Consider the following 26,795-nt stretch of genomic DNA (forward strand, 5'->3'; position numbering starts at 1 on the left):
AAGACATTGGGGATTTAGCCCAAAGCCAGTAGGGGGGTCTGGGGGCATTCTCCCACTGCAAAAAAACAGAATTTCAACAGCAAAATGCATGAATTTGGTGAACTTTTAGATGAACATTGAGAGATCAGATCTACCAAGTTTTTTTGTGTGAACTTATTTAGTTGGTCAGTTTTACAGTGGGGGGTTATACAGGTATAATATTCAGACTAATATCAATTCATTTATTCAGTTATCATATTTCCACAAATATTTAGCTTAAAATAATGTATAATACAATACATTCAGGTAACTTACACCTTCCACAGCAGACACTGTCAGTATGTAATTACAGTAGCTAATGTAGAGGTCTCTACTCTAAAACACTACTTACTTCTAGAACACATACATCAACAACGTATTGCCAAAACCCTCCATACCACTCCTCTGCCTCTCTCCATCACTTGTGTCATCTGTTGCGGTCTCTCGTCTGCCTTCTTCTGTTGCAGTCTTTGTTTACCCTCCTCTCTTTTCCTGTCCTTGTAGTGCAAAGTGTAAAACTTAACAGTTGTTTTAATAGTTATTTCACCTCACCTGCAAATTATATGATTCATTTCATTTCGTCAGTTCTACCAGCTAATGTCAGACTTTTAGATTACATTTGAAAACCATAACCTAAGGGCCTATGTATTTTCAATGTATTGTTCACCTACAATCTAACCACAAAGCTGGCCCCTCTTTCTGGCTGTCGAACGGAAAACAGCATGACTTATAAGAACATCCTTAGCTTGTCCTTTCACTAAATATACTGTTAAATACCTCTGACTGACCCAATAGCTTATGAATGCTGAGCGCTAACGCTATCTTATAAATATTACCCTTACGCTGAGGGAGACTAGCTAGCTAGTTAGCTACCACCAACATTGCAAAAACATGTGGTTAACTCTGCTGCTTCTGCAATGACTTTCTGGCTGTTCTGCACTCTCCACCTCATTCCCTGCTGCCTGCTCATGCTCAACCTGCTCGCTTTTTTCAGAATATCCATATTTGCTCTGCACTACCCATACAGAAAAGCAATAAACTCAGCAAAACAAGAAACGTCCTCTCACTGTCAACAGCGTTTATTTTCAGCAAACGTAACATATTTGTATGAACATAAGATTCAACAACTGAGACATAAACTGAACGTCACAAACATGTGACTAACAGAAATTGAATAATGTGTCCCCAAACAAAGGGGGGATCAAAATCAAAAGTAACAGTCAGTATCTGGTGTGGCCACCAGCTGCATTAAGTACTGCAGTGCATCTCCTCCTCATTGACTGCACCAGATTTGCCAGTTCTTGTTGTGAGATGTTACCCCACTCTTCCACCAAGGCACCTGCAAGTTCCCGGACATTTCTGGGGGGAATGGCCCTAGCCCTCACCCTCCGATCCAACAGATCCCAGACGTGCTCAATGGGATTGAGATCCGGGCTCTTCGCTGGCCATGGCAGAACACTGACATTCCTGTTTTTCAGGAAATCACGCACAGAACGAGCAGTATGGCTGGTGGCATTGTCATGCTGGAGGGTCACGTCAGGATGAGCCTGCAGGAAAGGTACCACATGAGGGAGGAGGATGTCTTCCCTGTATGCACAGCGTTGAGATTGTCTGCAATGACAAGCTCAGGCCGATGATGCCGTGACACACCGCCCCAGACCATGACGGACCCTCCACCTCCAAATCGATCCCGCTCCAGAGTACAGGCCTCGGTGTAACGCTCATTCCTTCGACGATAAACACAAATCCAACCATCACCCCTGGTGAGACAAAACCGTGACTCGTCAGTGAAGAGCACTTTTTGCCAGTCCTGTCTGGTCCAGCGACGGTGGGTTTGTGCCCATAGGCGACGTTGTTGCCGGTGATGTCTGGTGAGGACATGCCTTACAACAGGCCTACAAGCCCTCAGTCCAGCCTCTCTCAGCCTATTGCGGACAGTCTGAGCACTGATGGAGGGGTTGTGCGTTCCTGGTGTAACTCGGGCAGTTGTTGTTACCATCCTGTACCTGTCTCGCAGGTATGATGTTCGGATGTACCGATCCTGTGTAGGTGTTGTTACACGTGGTCTGCCACTGCGAGGACGATCAGCTGTCCGTCCTGTCTCCCTGTAGCGCTGTCTTAGGCATCTCACAGTACGGACATTCCAATTTATTGCCAATTTATTGCTTTTGGTGTTTTTCAGAGTCAGTAGAAAGGCCTCTTTAGTGTCCTAAGTTTTCATAACTGTGACCTTAATTGCCTACCGTCTGTAAGCCGTTAGTGTCTTAACAACCATTCCACAGGTGCATGTTCATTAATTGTTTATGGTTCATTGAACAAGCATGGGAAACCGTGTTTAAACCCTTTACAATTAAGATCTGTGAAGTTATTTGGATTTTTACTAATTATCTTTGAAAGACAGGGTCCTGAAAAAGGGACGTTTCTTTTTTTGCTGAGTTTATATGGCCATATATATAAAAGAATGTGACATATTTAAAAATATATAATCATATATTTAAAACCCATATATAAATGTGACACACATTTTAAAACATATAATCATATATTTTAATAACATATATACACTATATATACACAAAAGTATCTGGACACCTCTTCAAATTAGTGTATTCGGCTATTTCAGCAACATCCATTGCGGACAGGTGTATAAAATCGAGAAAAACAGCCATGCAATCTCCATAGACAAACATTGACAGTAGAATAGCCTTACTGAAAAGCTCAGTGACTTTTAACGTGGCACCGTCATAGGATGCAACCTTTCCAAATTGTCAGTTCGTCAAATTTCTGCCCTGCTAGAGCTGCCCCGGTCAACTGTAAGTGCTGTTATTGTGAAGTGGAAATGTCTAGGAGCAATAACGGCTCAGCCGCGAAGTGGTAGGCCACAAAAGCTCACAGAGCGGGACCGCTGAGTTCTGAACTGCGTAGCGCGTAAAAATTGTCTGCCCTCGGTTGCAACACCTACTACAGAGTTCCAAACTGCCTCTGGAAGCAACATCAGCACAATAACTGTTCGTCGGAAGATTCAAGAAATGGGTTTCCATGGCTGAGCAGCCACACACAAGCCTAAAATCACCATCATCAATGCCAAGCATCGGCTGGAGTGGTGTAAAGCTTGCCGCCATTGGACTCTGGAGCAGTGGAAACGCGTTCTCTGGAGTGATGAATCACGCTTCACCATCTGGCAGTCCGACGGACAAATCTGGGTTTGGTGGATGCCAGGAGAACGCTACCTGCCCCAATGCATTGTGCCAACTAAAGTTTGGTGGAGGAGGTGGTCTGGGGCTGTTTTTCATGGTTCGGGCTAGGTCCCTTAGTTCCAGTTAAGGGAAATCTTAAGGCTACAGCATATAATGACATTCAAGACAATTATGCGCTTCCAACTTTGTGGCAACAGTCTGGGGAAGGCCCTTTCCTGTTTCAGCATGACAATGCCCCTGTGCGCAAAGCGAGGTCCATACATAAATGGTTTGTCAAGATCGGTGTGGAAGAACTTGACTGTTCTGCACAGAGCCCTGACCTCAACCCTATCGAACACCTTTGGGATGAATTGGAACACCGACTGCGAGCTAGGCCTAATCACCCAACATCAGTGCCCGACCTCACTAATGCTTGTGGCTGAATGGAAAGCAAGTCCCCGCAGCGATGTTCCAATATCTAGTGGAAAGCCTTCCTAGAAGAGTGGAGGCTGTTATAGCAGCAAAGGGGGGACCAACTCCATATTAATGCCCATGATTTTGGAATGAGATGTTCGACGAGCAGGTGTCCACATACTTTTGGTCGTGTACTGTAAATCTCACACCCCCCCATACAAAATATAATCATGCTAAATGTACTCAGAACATTAGTATTTTTTTTGTTCAATGCATTTATTGCTTTGAAATGTAGTCCAGGAGTGTTTTTAGTTTTAGTTTTACATGGCATATATTTAAAAACCATACATAAATCTCACACGTAGAGATTAATTATTTTCTAATTGCAGTTGGTGTTAGGCAACATTATGTCTACTTTATTGTTTCTTGTAGCTACTGCAGATGATACTTGCCATCTCATTTTGAGATTAGATTGAGATGGCGTAGACAACTATTGTAGGTTTATAATTCATTTTGAAAATGCACAGAAAGCTATCTAAGTATAAATGTTGATTTTCGTACACTATAGTTGTGGCTGCACATTGTATTTATAAAACATGGTTTAGATATTATTGTTGTAAACAATGACTGTATGGTTGCAATCCACTATTATTTTGGGCAGGATCGTCTCGTCTCCCCTCAACAACACTCGAAGACATCTGTGACAACTAACCGTTTCTCCTGTCTCCTTCTTTGTTCTGTTCAACTGCTATATATGTGGTGTACACAAGCATATTTCCAATAGAAAATGTTAGTCTAAATGGTTGTACAAAGAAGATTCAAATCACATTGGGTCATTTTTTGGGGGTCCTCTTCTCAGACTGCACATATAAGGATAACAGGTAACAGGCGATACATCGTCTGTTAAAAGAGCTACAATGCTGTTGGGTCTTTCACACTCAACAATTTCAAGAATGGTCCACCACCCAGGTGTTCCTAATGTTTGGTATACTCAGTGTAATACACATTTCAATACTATGAGTCACACATGAGTATATAAGGTAACATATGACATATCAGGGACATATATGTAATAAACATGTGTCACACATGAGCATATAAATATTATACATACACTACATGACCAAAAGTATGTGGACACCTGTTCGTCGAACATCTCATTCCAAAATCATGGGCATTAATATGGAGTTGGTCCCCCCTTTGCTGCTATAATAGCCTCCACTCTTCTGGGAAGGCTTTCCACTAGAAGGCTTTCCACTCTCCATTCAGCCACAAGAGCATTAGTGAGGTCGGGTACTGATTTTGGGCAATCAGTCCTGGCTCGCAGTCGGCATTCCAACTCATCCCAAAGTTGTTCGATGGGGTTGAGGTCAGGGCTCTATGCAGGCCAGGCAAGTTCTTCCACACTGATCTCGACAAACCTTTTCTGTATGGACCTCGCTTTGTATACTTTCCGAATGCAGTGTATGTACTTATATGTACTTGCACTGAACAAAAATATAAAACGCAACATGTAAAGTGTTGGTCCCATGTTTCATGAACTGAAATAAAAGATACCAGAAATGTTCCATAAGCACAAAAAGTGGTTGTGAGGCCAGTTGGACGTACTGCCAAATTCTCTAAAACAACGTTGGAGGCGGCTTATGGTAGACAAATGATCATTCAATTATTTGGCAACAGCTCTGATGGACATTCCTGCAGTCAGCATGCGAATTCCACGCTCCCTCAAAACATGAGACATCTTTGGCATTGTGTTGTGTGACAAAACTGCACATTTTAGAGTGGCCTTTTATTGTCCCCAGCACAAGGTGCACCTGTTTAATGATCATGCTGTTTAAATCAACTTCTTGATATGCCACACCTGTCAGGCAGATAGTGAGCTTTTCTCCTTTGCCAAGATAATCTAACAGGGATGTAAACAAAATTGTGCAAAAAATTAAGAGAAATTATAATTTTGTGCATATGGAAAATGTATTTACATGTTGCGTTTATATTTTTGTCCAGTGTAAATACTGCATTGCGCAAGTTATGTGCTGGTATGGAAACTCGTATCGGACGTACAGTCTGAAATAAAAAAATATATAACTATAATAATTATTGGACCGTCAAAACATTTGGGTCTGGACCAAAAACATCCGGGGATTCAGCCCCGGAAGCCCAGGCCTAACGACGCCACTGTCCGTGCATTAAGGTGTGTTCATGTGAATGTGTGTGTATGTGCGTCTATGTGTATGTGTGTGAAAGAGACAGCTCAATCCCCTGGGTGATGGAGCCTTGTAAACAGAGCCCTGATTGTCTTTGTGTTAACTGGCTTTGCTTTCCTGTACTCTGTGTGAGGACTGGAGGCTGCAGCAGCACAGACAGGCTATCTGCCTTCCTTCCCCAGCTAGCAGCAGGATGATGAGTCATTGTTTACAGGCCCTTCCATTCTGCCATCCTATCAAACGACGGTGATGTCACTTTTCCATTGAATCACAACCTTTGCATGTCACTAAGCCGGGCCTACATTTTACTCTCTCACGGCCTCTCGACAATCCTGTTGTCCGCTGCAATCGGTACTTTTACCAGCTGCTGTACAATACAGTATAAATATGCCAATAAAAGGGGAACATGTCAAGCACTTTAGAAGGTGAAGAAGAATATCAACGAAGTGTAAACATAATATTTCAAACAGACAAAACAACATTCAGAAATCAAAACATATTAGGGCTAAATGTTACAGGTCTTTCAGGACAAAACAGTTTTACCACTTCAGAATGCATCAAGTAAATACAAACATACACCTCACTGGAATGTTAAATGGAATCGCTGGCTGCCGGGTAATGTTCCCAGAGCATGTTGGAAACACCCCTGGAAAAATATACTGTTGAATTAGCCTTTTGTTTCACTGCCGGCCGCAGAGAATACACATCTACCTCAGAAAAATGCAATCCAACAAGGAACTGTATGGCTTACTACTGTATATCAGGTTTTGACAAAACCACTACAACAGTGCAATATCATGACTCTCAAGCACTGCATAGAACATTAAGCTTTCGTTATTAAAAACTGCACAGGCATTTAAGAAAAGATGCCCAAGAATCACACCTAGGCCTTGTTAGCGGTCTGTGTCAGAACCAAGAGAGTTTGAGAAGGAATTAACTGTACTTTGTTTTCCCCCTGCTACAGTAGGCCTTCCCCCTTCGGAGAGGCACCGGTAAGTATCCATTCCCGTCATGCAGATATTAAAAAGCTTAACCGGAGATGGTTTTCAAGTAAATTACAGGAAACAAAATCTCCTGATTAGTCAATTAAGTGGCACATTAGCCAGGGAGTTAATTAAAAGATAGCGACGTATCCTTAAAGACTATGGCGCTAAGGCAAGAGGAGTGTTTAAACAGGAGATTGAACAAATGGTGCTTATTAAAAACTTCCAGTGAATCACTTGACATCTAACACATCTTGCACCTAGAGCTACACAAACAGATTGTCACACGGTGCCAGTCCCTGGACTCCACTATGTAAATCTTTGGGATGGGAGAGAGCGAGGAGATGGAGAAAAGAAGTGCCATGCGTCACACCATGCTGGCACGTCAAGATGTTAAAGCTTCCTACAATCAGGGGCTTAGTGTGGCTGCCACACCATCCGATGAAGAAAAACACCCAGCTCTTACTGCTAATTGCTGAAATTAATGTTTGTAACGTTAGTGAACACAAATATATCTCTGGACTGGCAACAAATCTCAACCGCAGATGCTTACCCCCAAAAGTATTTTGTTTTGCATGAAGGCATAGCTTGTGCATAAACTGTTGGATGCTATGTTTGTAACCAGACACAATCATTCATAAGAACATTCAGAGAAAGGGGAATATTATACCCTCTTATAGCTTCTTAAGCAATTCTTAATGACTCATGATGCAGAATGAAACAAGAAACAGAGATAACTCCTGCCTTTTGCTCAGGGAGTTTGAGGCAGAGAGTGCCCCGAGAGTTAACAGTAAGGTACACTAAAACATCACAGTTCAGTGGGTGGGTGGGTGTGTGTGTGTCTGTCAGAAAGACTGAGCCCTGAGAGTTAAGAGTTAGGTACACTAAAACATCACAGTTCACTGCACTGTGTTGCCGCCTCAGCGTCACGTTCAATCCGGAACAATGCGACAGCTGACAGCTCGCGCCAAGGAGCATCACGCTAAAACTGAATTATTTCTGCCACGTGTTAATTTATTAACAACCTATGCATGCTCTAATGTAGGCACATTTGCATATACATTTTTAACCTGGAAGCCAAATCATGAATATTCTTGCCAGGCAGGCATTAGGAATATTTCTCTTTGTTATGTGCGTTTGAATTTTGAAGGATGGCGTGAAGGAAAAAAGAGAAGGACACAAATCTGTGTGAATGTCCGCAGGGCACATCTTCTTTAAGGGCAGATATCAACACTTCATCACCTAGAACATATGAGCTATGGCAAGATGATCTGAAAGCTCCTCCGCTCCACAATCCTGTCTCTGCAGCTGCTTGTCTAAAAGAAGCATGCACCTACAGAAACAGGTTTTAAACTAACTGGTTTGTTTTGAAGGGCCAGTAGAATACTTATCCATGAAGTAAAGAAATAAAGAACACACCCTAATGATGAGGTACTGACTAACAGATGATAAAATATACAATTGAAAAAGAAAGATGACGGCGTGAAAGACAATCAATAAATGAAGTATCTTACCATAGAAACTAGTTTTAACGCTTACAGAGCCCTGACAAACAATCAAGCAAGAGGCTGGGTCACAGCGTACACATTAACACATAATTGTAACACAGTACTACTAATGGGGCCATATAACACTGTATATATTCATCAAGTATGTTGTGACAAAGAGGTCTGTCCCAAGTGTGAAGACAGCAGGTGTTTCGATGCACATACACCTGCAAAGTTTATCACATACTATTATTCCCCTAGGTTACACATGCACAAAACTTGCAGATTCCTTCTTTAGGTTATGGTGCTGACTTCACCATCACAAACAAAGCCATTGTGTGTAACAGTGACAGGTTGTTACTGAATGGTTGTTAAACAAAGATGTAAACAGAGATGTGTTTGTTGACTTTGGATGAGACAATTAAGAGGTTGACAAGGAAACAAACACATCAAGGCGATGCATCTGTGAGTTGAGAAGAGTCTCAGGTGTAGATGCTACCTGTGTGCCTACAGTAGGTGGTGTCTCTGGGGGGGGGGGGTGTAACGCCAGCCTGGTGTGTATCTACGCACGAACACACAAAAGTGTTTGTTATTACATGTTCCATCTCCTGTCAGGATTCTAAGAGCCTCAAAATGAAAAAACTGTGAGCAACAAGCCTGATTGCATTGTTGCATAGTGATAGTTTTATATGGGAGAAGACATTCTACAATGAAGAATCTACATAGTAAAATGAATAATAATTATGCTAATTATTTCTACATTCTGCCTATTTACTATTGAATAAAAATGGGAGCAAAGTAATGATTGATCTGAAAATAGGCTACTTAATAAAAGCAAAGATTGTTCTTAAAAATAAAATCTTACGAAGAAGCCATTGTCTGTGTTTAGTTTAGATTATTAGGATCCCCATTAGCTACTGCACATGGAGCAGCTACTCTTCCTGGGGTCCACATAAAATGTACAAATACATGACAAAGTACAGAACAGTTATAGATAAGAACATCATAAGATATTACATTAAATTGAAAAAAAATATGAGTTATACATTGGAAAGACACCAAGAGAAACACACACTTTTTACACACTATGCATACACTACAAGACCAAAAGTATGTGGACACCTGCTTGTTGAACATCTCATGCCAAAATCATTAATATGGAGTTGGTCCCCGCTTTTCTGCTATAACAGCCTCCACTCTTCTGGGAAGGCTTTCCTTCCATTAGATGTTGGAACATTGCTGCGGGGACTTGCTTCCATTCAGCCACAAGAGCATTAGTGAGGTCGGGCACTGATGTTGGGCGATTAGGCCTGGCTTGCAGTCGGTGTTCCAATTCATCCCAAAGGTGTTTGATGGGGTTGAAGTCAGGGCTCTGTGCAGGCCAGTCAAGTTCTTCCACACCTCTCTTGACATACCATACTTGGATGGACCTCGCTTTGTGCAAGTCATGCTGAAACAGGAAAGGGCCTTCCCCAAACTGTTGCCACAAAGTTGGAAGCACAGAATCGTCTAGAATGTCATTGTATGCATTAGCGTTTAGATTTCCCTTCACTGGAACTAAGAAACTAACTAAAAATCCTCAGCATACCCCATAATGACAAAGTGAAACCAGAAATACCTCATTTACATAAGTATTCAGACCCTTTGCTATGACATTCGAAATTGAGCTCAGGTGGATCCTGTTTCCATTGATCATCCTTGAGATGTTCCTACAACATGATTGGTGGTAAATTCAATTGATTGGACATGATTTGGAAAGGCACACACCTGTCTATATAAGGTCCCACAGTTGACAGTGCCTGTCAGAGCAAAAACCAAGCCATGAGGACAAAGGAATTGTCCGTAGAGCTCCGAGACAGGATTGTGTCGAGGCACAGATTTGGGGAAGGGTACCAAAAAATGCAGCATTGAAGGTCCCCAAGAACACAATGGCCTCCATCATTCTTAAATTGAAGAAGTTTGGAACCACCAAGACTCTTCCTAGAGCTGGCCGCAAGGCCAAACTGAGCAATCAGGGGATAAGGATCTTGGTCAGGGAGGTGACCAAGAACCCGATGGTCACTCTGCCAGAGTTCCTCTGTGGAGATGGGAGAAACTTCCAGAAGGACAACCATCTCTGCAGCACTCCACCAATCAGGCCTTTATGGTAGAGTGGCCAGATGGAAGCCACTCCTCAGCAAAAGGCACATGACAGCCCGCTTGGAGTTTGCCAAAAGGCACCTAAAGACTCTCAGACCATGAGAAACAAGATTCTCTGGTCTGATTCTCTGCCAAGATTGAACTCTTTGGCCCAAATGCCAAGCATCACGTCTGGAGGAAACCTGGCACCATCCTTACGGTGAAGCATGGTGGTGGCAGCATCATGCTGTGGGGATGTTTTTCAGCGGCAGGGACTGGGAGACAAGTCAGGATCGAGGAAAGATGAATGCCGCAAAGTACAGAGAGTATCCTTGATGAAAACCTGCTCCAGAGCACTCAGGACCTCAGACTGGGGTCAATGGTTCACCTTCCAACAGGACAACAACCCTAAGCACACAGCCAGGACAACGCAGGAGTGGCTTCGTGACAAGTCTCTGAATGTCCTTGAGTGGCCCAGCCAGAGGCCGGACTTGAACCAGGTCGAACATCTCTGGAAAGACCTGAAAATAGCTGTGCAGCAACGCTCCCCATCCAACCTGACAGAGCTTGAGAGGATCTGCAGAGAGGAATGAGAGAAACTCCCCAAATACAGGTGTGCCAAGTTTGTAGCGTCATACCAAAGAAGACTCGAGGCTGTAATCACTGCCAAAGGTGCTTCAACAAAGTACTGAGTATTCTGAATACTTACGTAAATGTGATATTTCTGTTTTTGTTTTATTCTTTATTCAAAAAACCTGTTTTTGCTTTTTCACTATGGGGTATTGTGTGTAGATGAGGCAAAAAAACAATTTACCGTATTTTCCGCACTATAAGGCGCACCGGAGTATAAGCCGCAGCAGCTAAATTGAATGATATTGAATGATGTGTACATATATAAGCCGCACTGGACTATAAGCCGCAGGTTTAATGTTTAATTACCATATGTAAGGGTTCGTGCACAGAGGGGATTGTCGGGAAAGAGACAAACTGTCTCGCTCTCGTAATGTCTGTCTGTCTTGCTCTCGTTCTGTCTCTCGTTCTGTCTCTCGTACCACTCTCGGTTCCACTTTTACTTTTGCGCGCTACCTGTCTCACTCTTTTCCGGCCTCCACCTTTTCCTGCTGGAGCCCGCCGCTTAAAGGTGGGGGGCGCGGACCGGTCATAGAGCCCATAGAGTTAAAGTTGGTGGACTGTAACCTGTAAAATCCATAGATTTAGGAGGTCTTCTAGTGGCCGTTAGCTGTAAAAATCCATAGATTAGCCACACCGTTATATAAGCCGCAGGGTCGAAAAATGGGAAAAAAGGCGCGGCTTATAGTCCGAAAATTACGGTAATCAATTTTAGAATAAGATAACAAAATGTGGAAAAAGTAAAGGGGTCTGAATACTTTCCGAATGCACTGTACTATGACGGTGCCACGCTGAAAGTCACGGAGCTCTTCAGTAAGGCTATTCTACTGCCAATGTTTGTCTATGGAGATTGCATGGCTGTGTGCTCGATTTTATACACCTGTCAGCAATGGGTGTGGCTGAAATAGTACCGACCAGGACCAACCCTGCTTAGCTTCGTTGGAAAGCCAGCAGTGGGATGCAGGGTGGTATGCTACTGACCTGACGTCTTTGACTGTGCATTTCCAACAGTTCTTACTTTCGGTCTGAACTCTTGAAGTTGTTGACTGTTTTTGTGCTTGCTAGTTAACTAGCAGTTCTCAGCTGTTAGCTGCCAATGGCTAGCAGTTTCTCACTGGTGATAAAAACAGATTATTGACTTCATTACTGAATTATTTAATGTAACAAATCAAACAAACCTCGTAACCAATTCATGGTAACATCGTAAACAATTCACTTAAACCCGGCGTTTATTTAAAACAGGCATTTATTAGCGCAAATGTGGGCCAATACCTGGCTATTAGAAAGGGACAGGCGGCTATTTGAGACTGCGTTTAATTTATGTTTTACAGTAGTCATTTGTAAAAATAGAGAAGAGTAAAGGCCCAAGGCATATGCCCTGAGGGATACCGAAACTGTACATATCTGATATTACTTTCTGCATTAGTTAGTTACGTACCTTTGACAAGAATGGCAGCATTACATGGTTGTAAATACCCTGAGTATAATGAAGGAAGCACTCAGCGTTCCAAACAAACTGTCAATCCCAACGAGATGACTTGGCCTCCAAGCCATTCTTTTAAGTGATGTTAAGAGCAAACAATCAAACCAGCGACCCGGGGAGAAAATACAACACATCAGCAAATGACGGGTAACAATAGTGACATCTAATTTATAGTTCAAGGACCGTGTACAAGCAAACAAACAGGCATTTCTGTTCCACACGTCCTTCTCAATTTGCCTCTCCCACGGTCCATTGCCTTTGGAAGGGAAAAAAAGTTGAAAGTGCACAACTTTAGTCTGATGTCTCACTTGCAGTGCAGAGGCCTGAGCCCGCAGCCCACCAGTCTTAAACAACACCCCCCCCCCCCCTCCCCTCCAAACAAAGGAAATAAGCTGACAGGCCTTGACACAAATGGTCCATTTACATGCACGCTTACTTACAGATACAACACACAGAGGGTGGGGTGGGGGGGTAGAAGGCTGTAACGGGTGGGGGGCACTTTGTGCTATCGAGGGGAAATGATTTGAAAACATCTCAATGTGTCTACCCTATTTCCTTCCTTCCATCCATCCCTCCTTCCTTTTTCTTTCTTTCCTTAATTTCTTCCCTTTCTTTCTTTGTTTCATTCTATCAGGCAGGTGTTGTCAGTCCCCACTTCACAGAGTCAAGAGGCAGAAACGTTGAACCTCTGCACCCCATTCATCTGGCAGGTTTTGGGCTCAGCTCGTGATCTTTGTAAGCGCCTGGCGCTTGCTGTCTTTACATGTTGTTGGCAGCGCCTCCAGGTAACAGAGAGATTAAGCACAGTGAGATGCCCTCGTACAGCAGCAAAGCTTTAGTGAAGGGGGTCTTTAAATATTTAAGGTATGAGTAGAATGACACGTTGCTGCGCAAAAGAAAAAGAGAATACAAATCTTCTAACCTGGAAATCATTCACATATAAATCCTGTATGTCTGATTTGTAGGTAACTGTGCTTTAGAAAAATGTCAATTTTTTTACAAGATAATACATTTGTTTGTATGACAGTGATACCCTGTGTGAGGTGATGGTGGAATATTTCATGTTAAATATAAAAGCGTTCATCCATCATTAAATGCACATTCATCAAATCACTACTACGTTAAAAATACATCTACAAAGGCTCAGATATCTAGCCATTTCTATAAATAATCATCCATCAAAATGATAAAAACTGGCAAACTTTCTTATCTCAAAACATCCCTTTGACGTGACTTCCCCACTATCTTTTCATCTTTTTCCATCAATATGATTTTCATGTGTGCTATATTCTCAAGCATTTTCATAACAAGCAAATAAACATCACGTGGTTTCACCATTCTGGCCCTGTGTCAGTCAATTAACTTCTCCAGGTAATGAACCATTTGCATAGTAAACCAGGCCCGAGTGTGTGAACCCTAATGGGGCCACTACCTGAGGAGATTAATTGAGAGTGACATGGCTTGAACTCCATTTCTTTTTTTCCTCTTTCTTGCTTACCCCCTCAAAGATTTGCCTCATATTATTTTTATAACGCGCTACAAGCCTAAATAGCGGGAGTCCTTCAAACTTTGACACGGGCTGTGAGAAGAAAGGACGTTGCTTGCATTATACATCATCACATGTTATGTTCGGAGCAGGTGCATCACCGGGCTGCATGGTGTTCCTAGCCTTGGCAGAGAATAAAATAATACCCCAGCTTCATCAGTGAAATGGAACATGAGATGTCTCTTATTACCAAACATACTGCATCTCTGTTCTAATTACAAGGTAATGAGGTTTAATTTGCATGGGCTGAAAGGACAGAAGTACAAAAGCACAGACAAATACATTGTAATGCTAAACAAAATGAAGAGTACTATAGCTGGAGCCATTTGGGAGACACGGTCCTATGCAGCAAATTGCCATATAATATAATATGCCATTTAGCAGACGCTTTTATCCAAAGCGACTTACAGTCATGCGTGCATACATTTATTTATTTTTTGTGTATGGGTGGTCCCGGGGATCGAACCCACTACCTTGGCGTTACAAGCGCCGTGCTCTACCAGCTGAGCTACAGAGGACCATGTAATGCACCCACCCTCTTGTTCCTATCAAATTACTTGTATTAGATTAAATTACCAGTATGGTTAATCTTATCAATATGTGACTGAAGTCTACCTCTAAAATGAAAATGATGCAACTAAAAACACCATTAAAGCCCCGTCCCTTTATGTAATAAAAAGTGACGGTATAAATTTGTTCTCATGGCTAAGGGCAGCAGACATTCATTTTCTGAGTGACAATTCCATCCCACCCAGAAAGAAGAGAGAAAGGAGAAAGAGCGAGAAAGAGAATGAGGGTGGCAAGGCACTCTGACTTATTTAATATTGTAAGAGAGATGACCCCAGGTCCAAGAAGCGCCAAATTTCAAGACCGAAAACAGAAGCAATGGATGCGTCTTAATTGTGACATTACAGGCACTCGCACAGCCAGGAACAGAGGGGGAATGATTAAAAGGACGGGAAAGGTGGGTGACTTTGTGAAAAGGTCATTGCACACTTACACACCTGGGGTTTTCACGTATTTTCCGCTCATAAAAAGAGAACGAAAAAAAGAGTGAAAGAAAGTACTCCTATGTGATTATACAGAAAGGAAAGGCTTTTCGGGGGCCGGGGCCGATATTTTACAATGCATTAGTGAAATAAGATGGTAATTTCCTGGGCAGTGTGTATCCGGGCAGAAAATGACAAAAGGGAAGGATCCTCCCTGTCTCTGTTAGCTTGCAGGTGGTTCGCCTGCCATCATCACCCCATCGCCAGGTGGGCTGGGCACGGGGGTTAATTGAGAGGTTAACAGGAGGTTATGTCAGTCAAAGGTCAGGGCTGTGCTCTACCCAGCAGGGGGCCCGTGGTCTCCATGGTCCCTGCTGACCTCGCCGAGTGTTGGTGGCCGTGTTTCCGTGTTCCTCCGCTGCGTCTACGTGAGAGGCTCTCTAATAAAGAGCAGAGTGGAGGGGAGCCACACTGAGCCTTACTACAGACTACCTATTGTCTCTGAGTGATGAATGGTGGGGAAGATGAAAAAGGACGGTAGCGTAACAGGTAGAGTATCATAGGTTCTCTGGTCGGTGTTGTAGTCATACTACTGACCCCCACATGACACACCGGTGTCATTTAATGTTACACTATAGATTGATAAAAAATGTAATATTACACAATTTGAGGGATTATAGTAACTAACTGCCAATTCATATGTATTTTGGAAAGCAGACAGTACAATTACAGTATACCAGCTAATAGAGTTGGTCAAAGAAGAGAGCACACAGACTTGACTTGGAGACCACCACACATTGACTGCTGCCCACCAAATAAGGATGTACAGTACATATGACATATCTATAACATACTGGTAGCCTACAAGCAGATCGGTTTGTGCTTTAGCCATATGTTCATCTCATGCCAATACTATGTATGGCATGACAAGGAGTGACAAAACAGTTGGCTAAAGCGCCAACAGATCTGCTTCCATGCCAGGAATTGTTACACAATGGCTCATAGCAAATCTGAAGACAAGAGATAAGTACATTAACAACATTCATACTTATTGTAATCTTTTTTTATTATTTCAAACATGATTCTGAATTAATGTATAACAACCTACAAAGTGTGTTGTATGCTAAATGCAGTGAAAAGAGGTCTTATAGCAGTGAAAGTTGCTCTAGATAAGAGCGTCTGCTAACTGACTAAAATATAAAATGTAAAATGTTATAGAAGATGGAAAAGGTGAAGACGGTACAGTATATCATATACAGATCAAGTAGTGGACAGAATATAAAAACATACTACAGTTTGAGAAAAAAGATAAACATGTAAATACTATGCTTGGAGAAGAAGTCTTCACATTATCTAGTGTTGTTCCTGTTAATAGGACTGTATATCCAGAATAAAATATCCAGAGAAAGAGCGTGTTAGTTAATCATACAAATGTTAAAAGAGGTCTGCGGAGGAGTCCTTCCAACTCCTTTAAACATAATAACAATACACCATTAGAGAAGTAGGCCTAAGATTTGACAGCGCATTATCTTTGATGGTGTGAAGTGAAGGAACATTCCCATTTAGAAAAGCAACACACTAATGAGTCCCTGTGTTAAGTATCACTAAAACAACATCAAAGCAAATCTCTTCTTCGAGACTGAGAAAATGATTCACCACAAACTCAACTTGATACACAGAATTAAGAAGAGAAAAAAATAATCTGCTGAAAAAAATGTTGTGCCTTAGTTTACGATTCTCTTCTCCTCTGAATCTGACAGCCCAGAATATTTCCTTATTGTGTTGCGAGTCATGCACTTGTAATCCAAAAGCCGCTTATGGCAAACAGGGTCAGCCATGTTTTAATTCCTTATCACTTTCTGTTTCTAAAGAGTGCATTTCAACAAGTAATACTGAGGCAGTATCCCAAATACATGCTAAATAACATCACAGAAGTAACAGTCGTACCGTACAGTATGTAATCAAAGTGAGTGTAAGACTGAGAAAATAATTGATTGTCAACAATATAAAAACATGATTGTCATAACATTTTGTTTTCTACAATGAGAAAATGTTGTGCAATTCACCAGTCGGACACATTTCTTATCCCTTGTATATTCCAGGAAGCCAGTATTTCCAATGTATATCCAGTAAATTCAGGGCTTGAAAGACTGACAGGTGAAAACCATGGTGAGTCTTTAGGATAGACTAAAACCATTATTTCCAACAACATGGCTTTAACATTGCGTGAGGGCGCACGCTACAGTATAACTCAAATGTTCATTAATCATTAGTTATATCAGGCCAAAAATCAGGAACAATCTGACAAGAATAATACTACTCATATCTGGAGTGAACTGCTGACGGAAGGCCTAACTCAAAATCTCCTCTGATCTAATAACAGCAATGGCAGCATACTCCAAAGCCTGACAACTCACATGTTCTTTAACTCCATGTTAACCCTATAGTTAACCATGCCTGTCATCCATCAACCCTTCTCAAAGAGATTTGTTGATACAGGTAGATATTTTGGTATTAGCAGAAGTTTAATCTCTCGTGGACAGACTACGTAGCATAAATGGTATCGTAACATCTGTCAAAAAACTCTGGGATGCGACAACTAACAAGCAACAGAGACTTTAGTTCTGGGTGTACGAGATTAGCATTGGTTATACGTAATGGAGCTCCATTTGTGCAGTTTTGTAAGTAACTCAAGCACACTTGAATCCAAAAGACAACTAAAATGTGTCCTACAAAGCACGTACATTATTTACACAATTTAAAATGGTACAGAACAAAAACTGATATCTGGATTAAATACATTGTTAACAGAAAAGGTATACACTAATCTACCTGATTTAGTGCTGATCTTCAATCTTTCTTTACATGAAGCTTTTCAATACGTATCATTTTGCAAACTACAGTAGATATGGACTATAACTACGGCTGTTCTGATCTGTTGTTGCACATTGTTCATGAATGTGTGTCTTGTAGGCCTCTAATTTAAAGTGTATTAATATGAATAGGAAAAACACATCCCAGAAACATCACATAAAGTTATTACAGTGTCAGTACTGACTAAAACCACTAAAAGGCTGCTAAATATGAAGGTAAAACATGTATTCCTTTGGTTTAGTGTCAGGAATTGACATTTTGGTAGTGAAAAAGAAGAAAACTTTCAAGGCAAAGATGTCAGTCGGACAGTATTCCTGAAGTGATAGAGATGATCTTCCTATTCAATAAGGCATCTAAGGTAATACTTTTTAAAGCGCTGATTAACATATTTGTCAACATTAAACACACACTTAGGTAAATTAAATGTTCATGTTACATGTTTATACTTGTGGTACGTAACAAAAGCATTTATAAACTATTTTTGGCCCCTGCTTGGCAGAGAGGCCCAGTGTAGATGAATACATCTCTCTGTGTGGGCTTATATCGAAGGCACACACAAGCACTTGTACACACACACACACACACACACACACACACACATGCGAACACACACACCCCATTAGCCCACACACACTTCCTCTCTCCCTCCCTCTCTGCTGGAGTGTAAAGTACAGGTAGCAGTAGCACTACGGCCATAATTCTCAATCCCATCCCCCATCATGGTCCTTCCTATGTGGGGAAGCAGATGCCGCAGCACTCCATGCAGATCTCCAGGCAGTCGGAGGACTCGCAGCAGGCGTCCATGATGCCACAGTCCATGTCGTCGCAGGGGCAGTTGCAGTCGTCTCCCATGTCCTCAGCACAGCAGCAGCAGCAGGCCTCCGAGGTACAAGTGCCACAGCTAGCCTGGGCCACCACCATGTTGCACAGGGTCAGGAACTCACAGAACAGACAGGCCAGGATGCAGTGGACACAGCAGTCTGGGTCCAACACACACCATGTCCATAGAGATGGATGGAGGATGAAGGATGAATAAAAACACAGAAAACCACACAAAGCATGATCAAATACAAAGAAAACAAACAGAAAACAAGAACAAAAGCCTATTAAAAAGCCAGTGGGAAAAAATCTGATTGAAACCCCTGCCTGGAACAGAGCGTGTTAATCCCTGGTCCTTTGTAAATCAGAAGCCTTGAGCAGGGCTCAGGCAGTTATACAGTCACAAATCAGACTGACCAATTACACCGACACGTACAGTATGATAATGTCCTTACATTAAATAGGTCAATATAACAGACTATCACTATTAAATGACAAAATAATTGACAAAACAAAACAGATGACACCACAGAATGAAAATGGAACAACAGTATTATATTCAATAGTAGAATATTGTATCTCTATGGATGAAACTGTGTCCATGACTGTGTATGTGTGTGTATTGTGTGGGCATGCACCTGTGTGTGTGCATTCAGGTGCATAAGAGAGAGTGTAAGTTGCGTAGAAGGAGCAGACTAAGCAGGGAGGAGGAAGGAGAGCCAAAGGGAATCAGGAAGAATTCCAAAGGGACTCAATTCCACTTTGGGGTTTTGATTAGCAGCTTTCTGAATAATTGGGGCATTATCATGCAAATGCACAGACTTGATTACGTAAAGCTGATTAGCAAAGTCCGAATTCTTCTCCCTGGCAAATTGTTGTGCTAATGCTGCCGTCTTCCTCATCACTGATTAACATTGAACCTCTTTTTAGACCTTTTACGTGGCTGGGGAGCATGACACCAAATCACTGTTGTTTTCCAATGAACGGATGGAGAACTCTCTGTTGTTTTATTTAATGGAATTTATTATTCCGTTTTTTGTTCAGTGGTGTTAAATATTTTACAGAAAGTAAGTGATGTCGTGCACTAACATCCTTTACATGAAAGTCAGGTGGTACACAGTAAAAACAAAACATTGTCGGACGGACAACAGATTTAAGCAAAACAATAAGTAAAGAACAGGTAGCATTAAAATAATCAAAGCACATGCAAGCATTTTAAACAATGTTAGTTGAAATGAATAGATCATCTTTGTACTAAGTCCTGGGTACTAAGTCACGGATCTCCTCTGCCATGCTTTTTTCTGTACCATGCAAGGAGCTGAGAAGGCTCTCCCCACCACACCCTCCGGCCAGAACATGCACCTCTACACAAGGCCCAGCAGAGCTTTGGAGCTGCAAGACATGATATGGATGCAGAAAAATGCCAGTACAAACAGAGTGCATTTGCATAACTTTTATCAGACCATCTCAGCCTGTCAGAAAGACAGGGTTTGAGGAAGAGAGCGAAGGAGAAGGAAAAGAAGAGGATGGGACGGGCTGAGGAACGCTGAATGCTCATGTTTGTTTAATCAAAGTCGTTTTTTTTTCCTGTTCCCTCACACAGGCAGGCCGCAGAGCTTGACCAGTAGCGCTGTATCGGATACAAACCAGAGAATGCCAACATGAAACGATACAATTGTGTTCCCCAAGGTGAACGCTGATTATCAAAAGGCAACTACAACGGAGACTCTTTAGAAGAAATGCTTCATATTTCAGTATTTGAAACGATGACATTAAGTTATTTAAAAAAACATTCATTCATGATACTGTGCCTATACATATTGTGCACCGTATTCTAGCGCTTAAAGTGATTGTGTACTACTAGAGAAAGTGAAATGAGTAGAACTTTGCCAATGTCAAATGATGAAATCTCAAAGCATCTAAAACCTTGAAAGACCTCTTACAATAATTAAACTAGTACCAGCACAGTACACTATGTTCTGATACAAAATGATCTAAATACAGTCCGTAGCATCAAGCAGTTGGGGCATCTTAGTTAGCTATTCACTTGGATGTATAATTCAACAGCAGCGATTAGTGAGAGCCGTACAGAAGGGAGCGAGGAAGGTGGCGAGGGGGGCTGGGTCATGTACACAAGAACGCCAGACATCTCTCCTACCACAAAGAAAAATAAGGCGCAAATTGACACCGCCTCAGTGAGAGAGAGTTCATGTTTAATGTCAGGCCGCGGCGAAGATGCCCAGATTCTGGAGGGCCAAAAACAGCAGCGAGCGCCTCAGAGGAAATGGTTTGAGACATCTGGAAAAAAACTCCAAAGGCTCACATCAAAAAGAGGAACAGCATGACATAAAACAAGCTGGAATGGGTGCACACCATCGAGCCAAGCGAAAACATTCAAATGAAGAGAGACTGTTGGGTGGAGGGCCAGGATACTGCCTAGCTGCCTGCCCGGCACAGGGAGGGAGAGAGGGAGGGTGAGAGATAACAATTGAGAGGAGAGACCCACCCCATGCAGTAGTCTTTAGAGTGCAAGTCCATAATGCATGAATGAGGGTCAACCTTGTGGCTACGAGGAAAATACACACAAACCAAGGGGTGAAGTTGGCGCAAAGAAAGTATTCCAAATCAGTCACCACAAAGGCCTTAAAAGGTATTGAATGCGACTTAAAAAGGAGCTCAAAAATCATAATTGATTATACAACAAATAAAAACCACAAAAGGCCCCAACCGACCCCCAGCCTGAATAAATGACAAGCGGTAAACGACTCTTAAGTCAGTAGCGTCTACAGAGCTGTTATCACAGCTTTACTTCTGTGCCAGAGAAAATGTGCCAAGAATGCTCTGCTCTAGAATCCCCTGAGCTAGGTTCCCTTCTAGTGGAGCTTTATTATTATAGTGTTCATAGGGGCTGTTTAGTAGCTAATTTCACAGGCAAACAGATTATGGTAATCCATGTAAACATTAAAACACAACAGCTTGCTGTTTTCCGCTGGGAAATAAATACTTGAGTGTGAACATATTGATTTAGAAAACACAAGTCGAAAAATAACCAACACAAAAGCTGTAATGAGACAGACTTATTGAACTGTTGCTATTTTTCTTTGCCAATTAAGATGTGGAAGAAAAACATGACCTCTGTGGAATACATCATTGGTGAATATTTAACTTGTATCATACCTTTTATTTATAGGGAACTCTATATCACTTGTCAGCCTTAGCCCTACCATCAATATGCTGCATATATCAAATATGAAGACAAACAATCTCAAATTCCCCAATCCATATAAAAACGCATTTACAGTGAGCTCCAAAAGTATTTTGTTGTTTTGGCTCTGTCCTCCAGAACATTGGATTTGAAATTATACAATGACTATGAGGTTAAAGTGCAGACTGTCAGTTTTAATTTGAGGGTATCATTCAGGACTAGCATCCACATGAATAAAGAAGTGTTTAGAAACATTCTGTTCTTATTTACAATAAAAGTGACTCCAAAGTGACACAATACATTATTTACCATTCATTTCTATTGGGCACAAAATAATCTGAAACACAACCAAAACAAACAGCAAATGCCTCCAACAAGTTTGTAGGAGTCACAAGCTTGATGTAATCATTGCGTGCTATGAATATGGGACCAAATACTAAACTTTTGACTTCTTTAATACACATAAGTGAATTTTGTCCCAATAGTTTTGGTCCCCTAAAAATGGGGGGACTATGTACAAAAAGTGCTGTAATTTCTAAACGGTTCACCCGATATGGACAAAAATACCCTCAAATTAAAGCTGGCAGTCAGTACTTTAACCTCATTGTATCATTTCAAATCCAAAGTGCTAGACTACAGAGCCAACATAACAAAAAATGTGTCACTTTCCCAATACTTTAGAGCTCACTGTATCACATATTTCACACTTATCATCCATCTTATTTTTTCTCCTTCTTCCTCTATAAGACAAAGTAAAAGACAAAGCGAGCGGACTGAGAGACGAGGCGATGATAAGCCGGGAGCAGCAGGCAGGTTAGATAATGGATAGCAGATAACAGATAGCAGACAGCCGTTACAAGGTAAAAAGAGGATGTGTGTGTGATTCCCAGATGGACAGAGCCACTGTTAATGAGGAGCCACAGTCGGGCTGGAGACTGGAGGACAGACCCATGCAGAGGGAAGGAGGTGTGGAAGGAGGGATGGCACTTCGCAGGCACCCTGGGCGGCTCAGCCTCATTAGAAGGTCACACCTTGCTGACCATTAGTCATTCAGAACACCAATCACCTTCATTACTGCACTCACCTCCGCACAACACCTGAGAAAATGATGGTTCCCCCTGAATTCTAAAATACATCCTTTCGGTTGTTGAGGAAAATAAAGCCATATTAGGCAGGCCTTGACCAATTTCATCATTAAAATAAGAGAACCGAGATAATCTGTCAACTTTTGACCGTCTATTCTGTCCCCTTGACAAATGGCATGTTAATAGGGGAAGACCTGCACTAAAGGTGTTGATGAAGTGTTAGGGGACAGTCAAGCCAAGCAGATGAGGGAAGTGTGTGTTCATTGTGTGATTATTAGTGTGTGAGTGACTCTAATGACCTGAAGTTGGAGCACAGTACTTACCTCCTGGTGAGAGTGTGTGTGTGTTCTATATAAGACAGAGTATTTGCGTGTACAGTCGGCGTCCAGTACTAATAACTCACCCTCTGGTAGCGTCCCAGGCTTCTGGGATCCGGTGGAGCTTCCCTTACTCCGTCTGCTGCTGTCGCTGTTGACCGACAGGCTGGAACGAAGCTGGCTCTGCATCTTCTGGGAGATGCCGGGCGACGGGTGTTGCTTCCTGTGCTGCTCCGCCCCACAGGAACATTTCCGGCGGATTCCATCGCCGTTACTCAGGCCGGTGGAGGATTGGTGGCCATTTTGACTCTTGGCAGAAGCAGCATCTTCTCCTCCCTCGTCGGGCTCTCCCTGCGCAGACGTGGTTGGCTGGGGCAGCGGCTGAGGTTGAGCTGGATGGGAGAAGTTATTTTTTAAATGTCACACTTTTCAGTTAGAGAGCACTTACTGTGCTTTCAGCATGCAGCATGTTTGACTGAGAGCATCGCATTTATTCTCTACTAAGGTTTTATAGCTAGATTCTGGGTATGAGGAGGATGTTTAGAACGTTCAAGGTACTGACTGTCTTTGTTATGTTGGGTGACAAGTATCAAATAAGTCACTTAAGGTAACTTTTTTGTAACCCTCAAGATTTCTCATTTTGATCTTTTCATACCATCAGAACAGATACGGGAATCCCGAGGCTAAACCTTAAATAACTCTCCTTTTTTGTACAGCCATTATGGAGCCTTTACAAATAAAGAAGCACAGAAGAGGATACAACCCTCACACAGCCACATGATCACACAGTACAGTATCCCTGTAGGTGAACAGTGAGGGAACAAGCGTTTTCTTGGAGCAGCACCCAGGTGAGTTAAGAGAAAGATGGAGAGAGAGAGAGACTGATCCTGCATTCCTGCCTCTGCTACAGTAGAGTAGTGATTTAGCTTCCCCTTTCTCATAGCTCTGGCTCTTTACACTCTTACAGTCGCGCCACGTGTGACAGGCAGCAGCCAGCCATGAAGAGTCAACCACCGAAGAATGAACGTCGGGCCATCTGATAAAATAAAGGGAGCGGTGACATTTCCAGTGGAAGAAGGGGAAGCGACTCCTGCACATTCAGCTCTACAGGGAGCTAGCTCCTGCATTGCCTTCCATCTGCACCAGAAAGGAAAGCAGAGAAAAGTAGCAGCATGGTGACTTATTGATCTCCGTTGAATTATTCATCTCTTTTTTAGGGTTTCTACCCCGTTCTTTTTTTCGTTTTTCTTACAAACTCTGCATTTTAGGGTGCGAGTGCTGTATTGTACAAGTGGCGGCCCGTACGGCAATACAACAATCACATGGGAACTTTTTGTTGGCGACAGCCACACGATCTAGTGTTGATTTGTAGAGTGCTACTACTGTACCTGAACTTCTCCAAGTCAAAGTGGATGCACCAAACAGCGATCTGAATATGCAAGTTCTTCCGTTCTTTCTTTCCTGTGTGCTCACCAACTAGTGCAATTATTGTTAACAAGAGAAAGGAAAATCGAGTTCTAGCCCACCTCTTTTTTACAACACACTCTCAGCACCCAGGGAGACCTATCTGACGAGAATGTAGATGTAAAACAATGCAATTAAAAACAGACACTGCTTTGTCTCCTCGTACAGTGGTCCGCATGCTGCCTCTATAAACAAATATAGACTTTTGGGATCAGGTTTCTACGCAATTTGAATTAGACAACTGGCTGGCACAAAGGAGAATTTATTATGCTCCGATTTAAACCCAGGATGATGGATTTGACAGCTTTTTGTGTGACATTGTTAATAAACTACGAATGGCTAACAAGGAGATTCAACAATTGCTTGTTGTTTTCTTTCTCCATATCCACATGTAACTTGTGAAATATCAACTTTGTTCTTACATAGTGAACATCAACAATCTATTCTGTAATAAGGCACATTTTGTAACGGTGGAATTCAGAATCGGCAGCGAACACACCATACTATAACCAGTACAAAAGTTATCTTAAACTGGCCTCCCGAGTGGCGCAGCGGTCTAAGGCACTGCATCGCTGAGGCGTTCGATCCCAGGCTGTGTCACAGTCGGCCATGACCGGGAGACCCATGAGGCGGCGCACAATTGGCCAAGCGTCGTCCGGGTTAGGTGAGGGTTTGGCTGGCCAGGATTTCCTTGTCTCATCGTGCTCTAACAACTCCTTGTGGCGGGCCGGGCGCCTGCAAGCTGACTCCGGTCGTCAGTTGGACGGTGTTTCCTCCGACACATTGGTGCGGCTGGCTTCCGGGTTAAGCGGGTAGTGTGTCAAGAAGCAGTGCGGCTTGGCAGGGTTGTGTTTCGGAGGACGCATGGCTCTCGACCTTCGCCTTTCCCGAGTCCGTAGGGGAGTTGCAGCGATGAGACAAGACTAACGACCAATTGGATACCACGAAATTGGGGAGAAAAAGGGGTAAACGTTTTTCTTAAGTTATCTTAAACTCAATAGCCTTTACTGAAGTATGTAGGCAGGCCTATGTGACGCCACATTCTGGCCTAAAAGACGACACTTGTCTATGAAATAAATCACCCATAGCAGCTGATGTAATAAAGCAGTCTCTTTTCTCATACAGAGGTCATGGAGGCATCCACAAACTACCAACCCACACCACAGTCTGTCTATTCTCTGCCTCAGCCAGCATAATTACCTTTCCCTTTGGAGAAAGTCAAGCTTTCAATTTACAAAGTATAAATAGTTATTAGGAAACCACCGCATAAAAAAAGCAGTGGTTCGGGTTTCCGACACACTAGAAAGCCTAGAAAGTGGTTCAAGTGCGAGCCTGTGAAGACACATTTCGAGGTACAGGTTCCCAGTCTCTCTGGCAAACAGAGTTTTATTTTTATCCAGAGAAGGCAATGGGAGACTAAGATGAATGAACAGGAACAGGGTAATATTCATAATCATTGATCACGGTAATGATGATCCTGCCAAAGATGACATGATGAACCATGTAACCACACTGTACCAAGTAGAATATACGGTATAACTCCTTCTGGTAATAATAGAGACATAGAACAAGCAGCAACAGACAATATTAACTTGGATAACAACTGTATACTCTATAGATCGGGTATACAATATCAATGCCTATGTCATATAAATGCACTGCAAAGTCAGTGTTCCTATCCGGACAAGAAAACATATCCCCCATAAAAAATTAACAACTCCCACAAGTTTAAATAATCATAAGCGATTAAAATTAAACAGTTGTGTGGTTTACCACAAAAACTTGTTTGGAGCTGGTGGAAGTACACAACCTGACAGATCGCATTAAAACACCATGTTTAGGAGAGGAAAAAACACTTCAAATTGGACTTCTAACCACCCTATATGTAACACATCAACAACTGTTGAGTGTACATTTGTAGTTGAATAATACATGGCGTATTCCTCTACACAGGCTGTCAAACATATCAGAGGGACCTGGGGG

The 26,795-nt window shown here is 42.3% G+C and overlaps 1 protein-coding gene across 2 annotated transcripts in view; it reads right to left on the minus strand.

Moving 5' to 3' along the window:
• The window catches only part of LOC121543690 (myoD family inhibitor domain-containing protein), a 145,260-nt gene that overhangs the window by 98,872 nt on the left and 19,593 nt on the right, over window positions 1–26,795 (minus strand). The window contains exons 4-5 of one of the 2 annotated variants that reach the window (XM_041853797.2): window positions 23,435–23,740; window positions 16,094–18,902 (exon numbers count right to left, since the gene is read on the minus strand). In XM_041853797.2, the coding sequence (XP_041709731.1) occupies window positions 18,652–18,902; window positions 23,435–23,740 (557 nt within the window). In that variant the 3' untranslated portion in view covers window positions 16,094–18,651. Of the gene's footprint in view, window positions 1–16,093; window positions 18,903–23,434; window positions 23,741–26,795 lie in introns of those variants that run through there. The other variant, XM_041853798.2, reaches the window with a different exon arrangement.

This window comes from Coregonus clupeaformis, unplaced genomic scaffold (assembly GCF_020615455.1).
Source record: "Coregonus clupeaformis isolate EN_2021a unplaced genomic scaffold, ASM2061545v1 scaf0234, whole genome shotgun sequence".
NCBI classification, from domain to species: domain Eukaryota; kingdom Metazoa; phylum Chordata; class Actinopteri; order Salmoniformes; family Salmonidae; genus Coregonus; species Coregonus clupeaformis.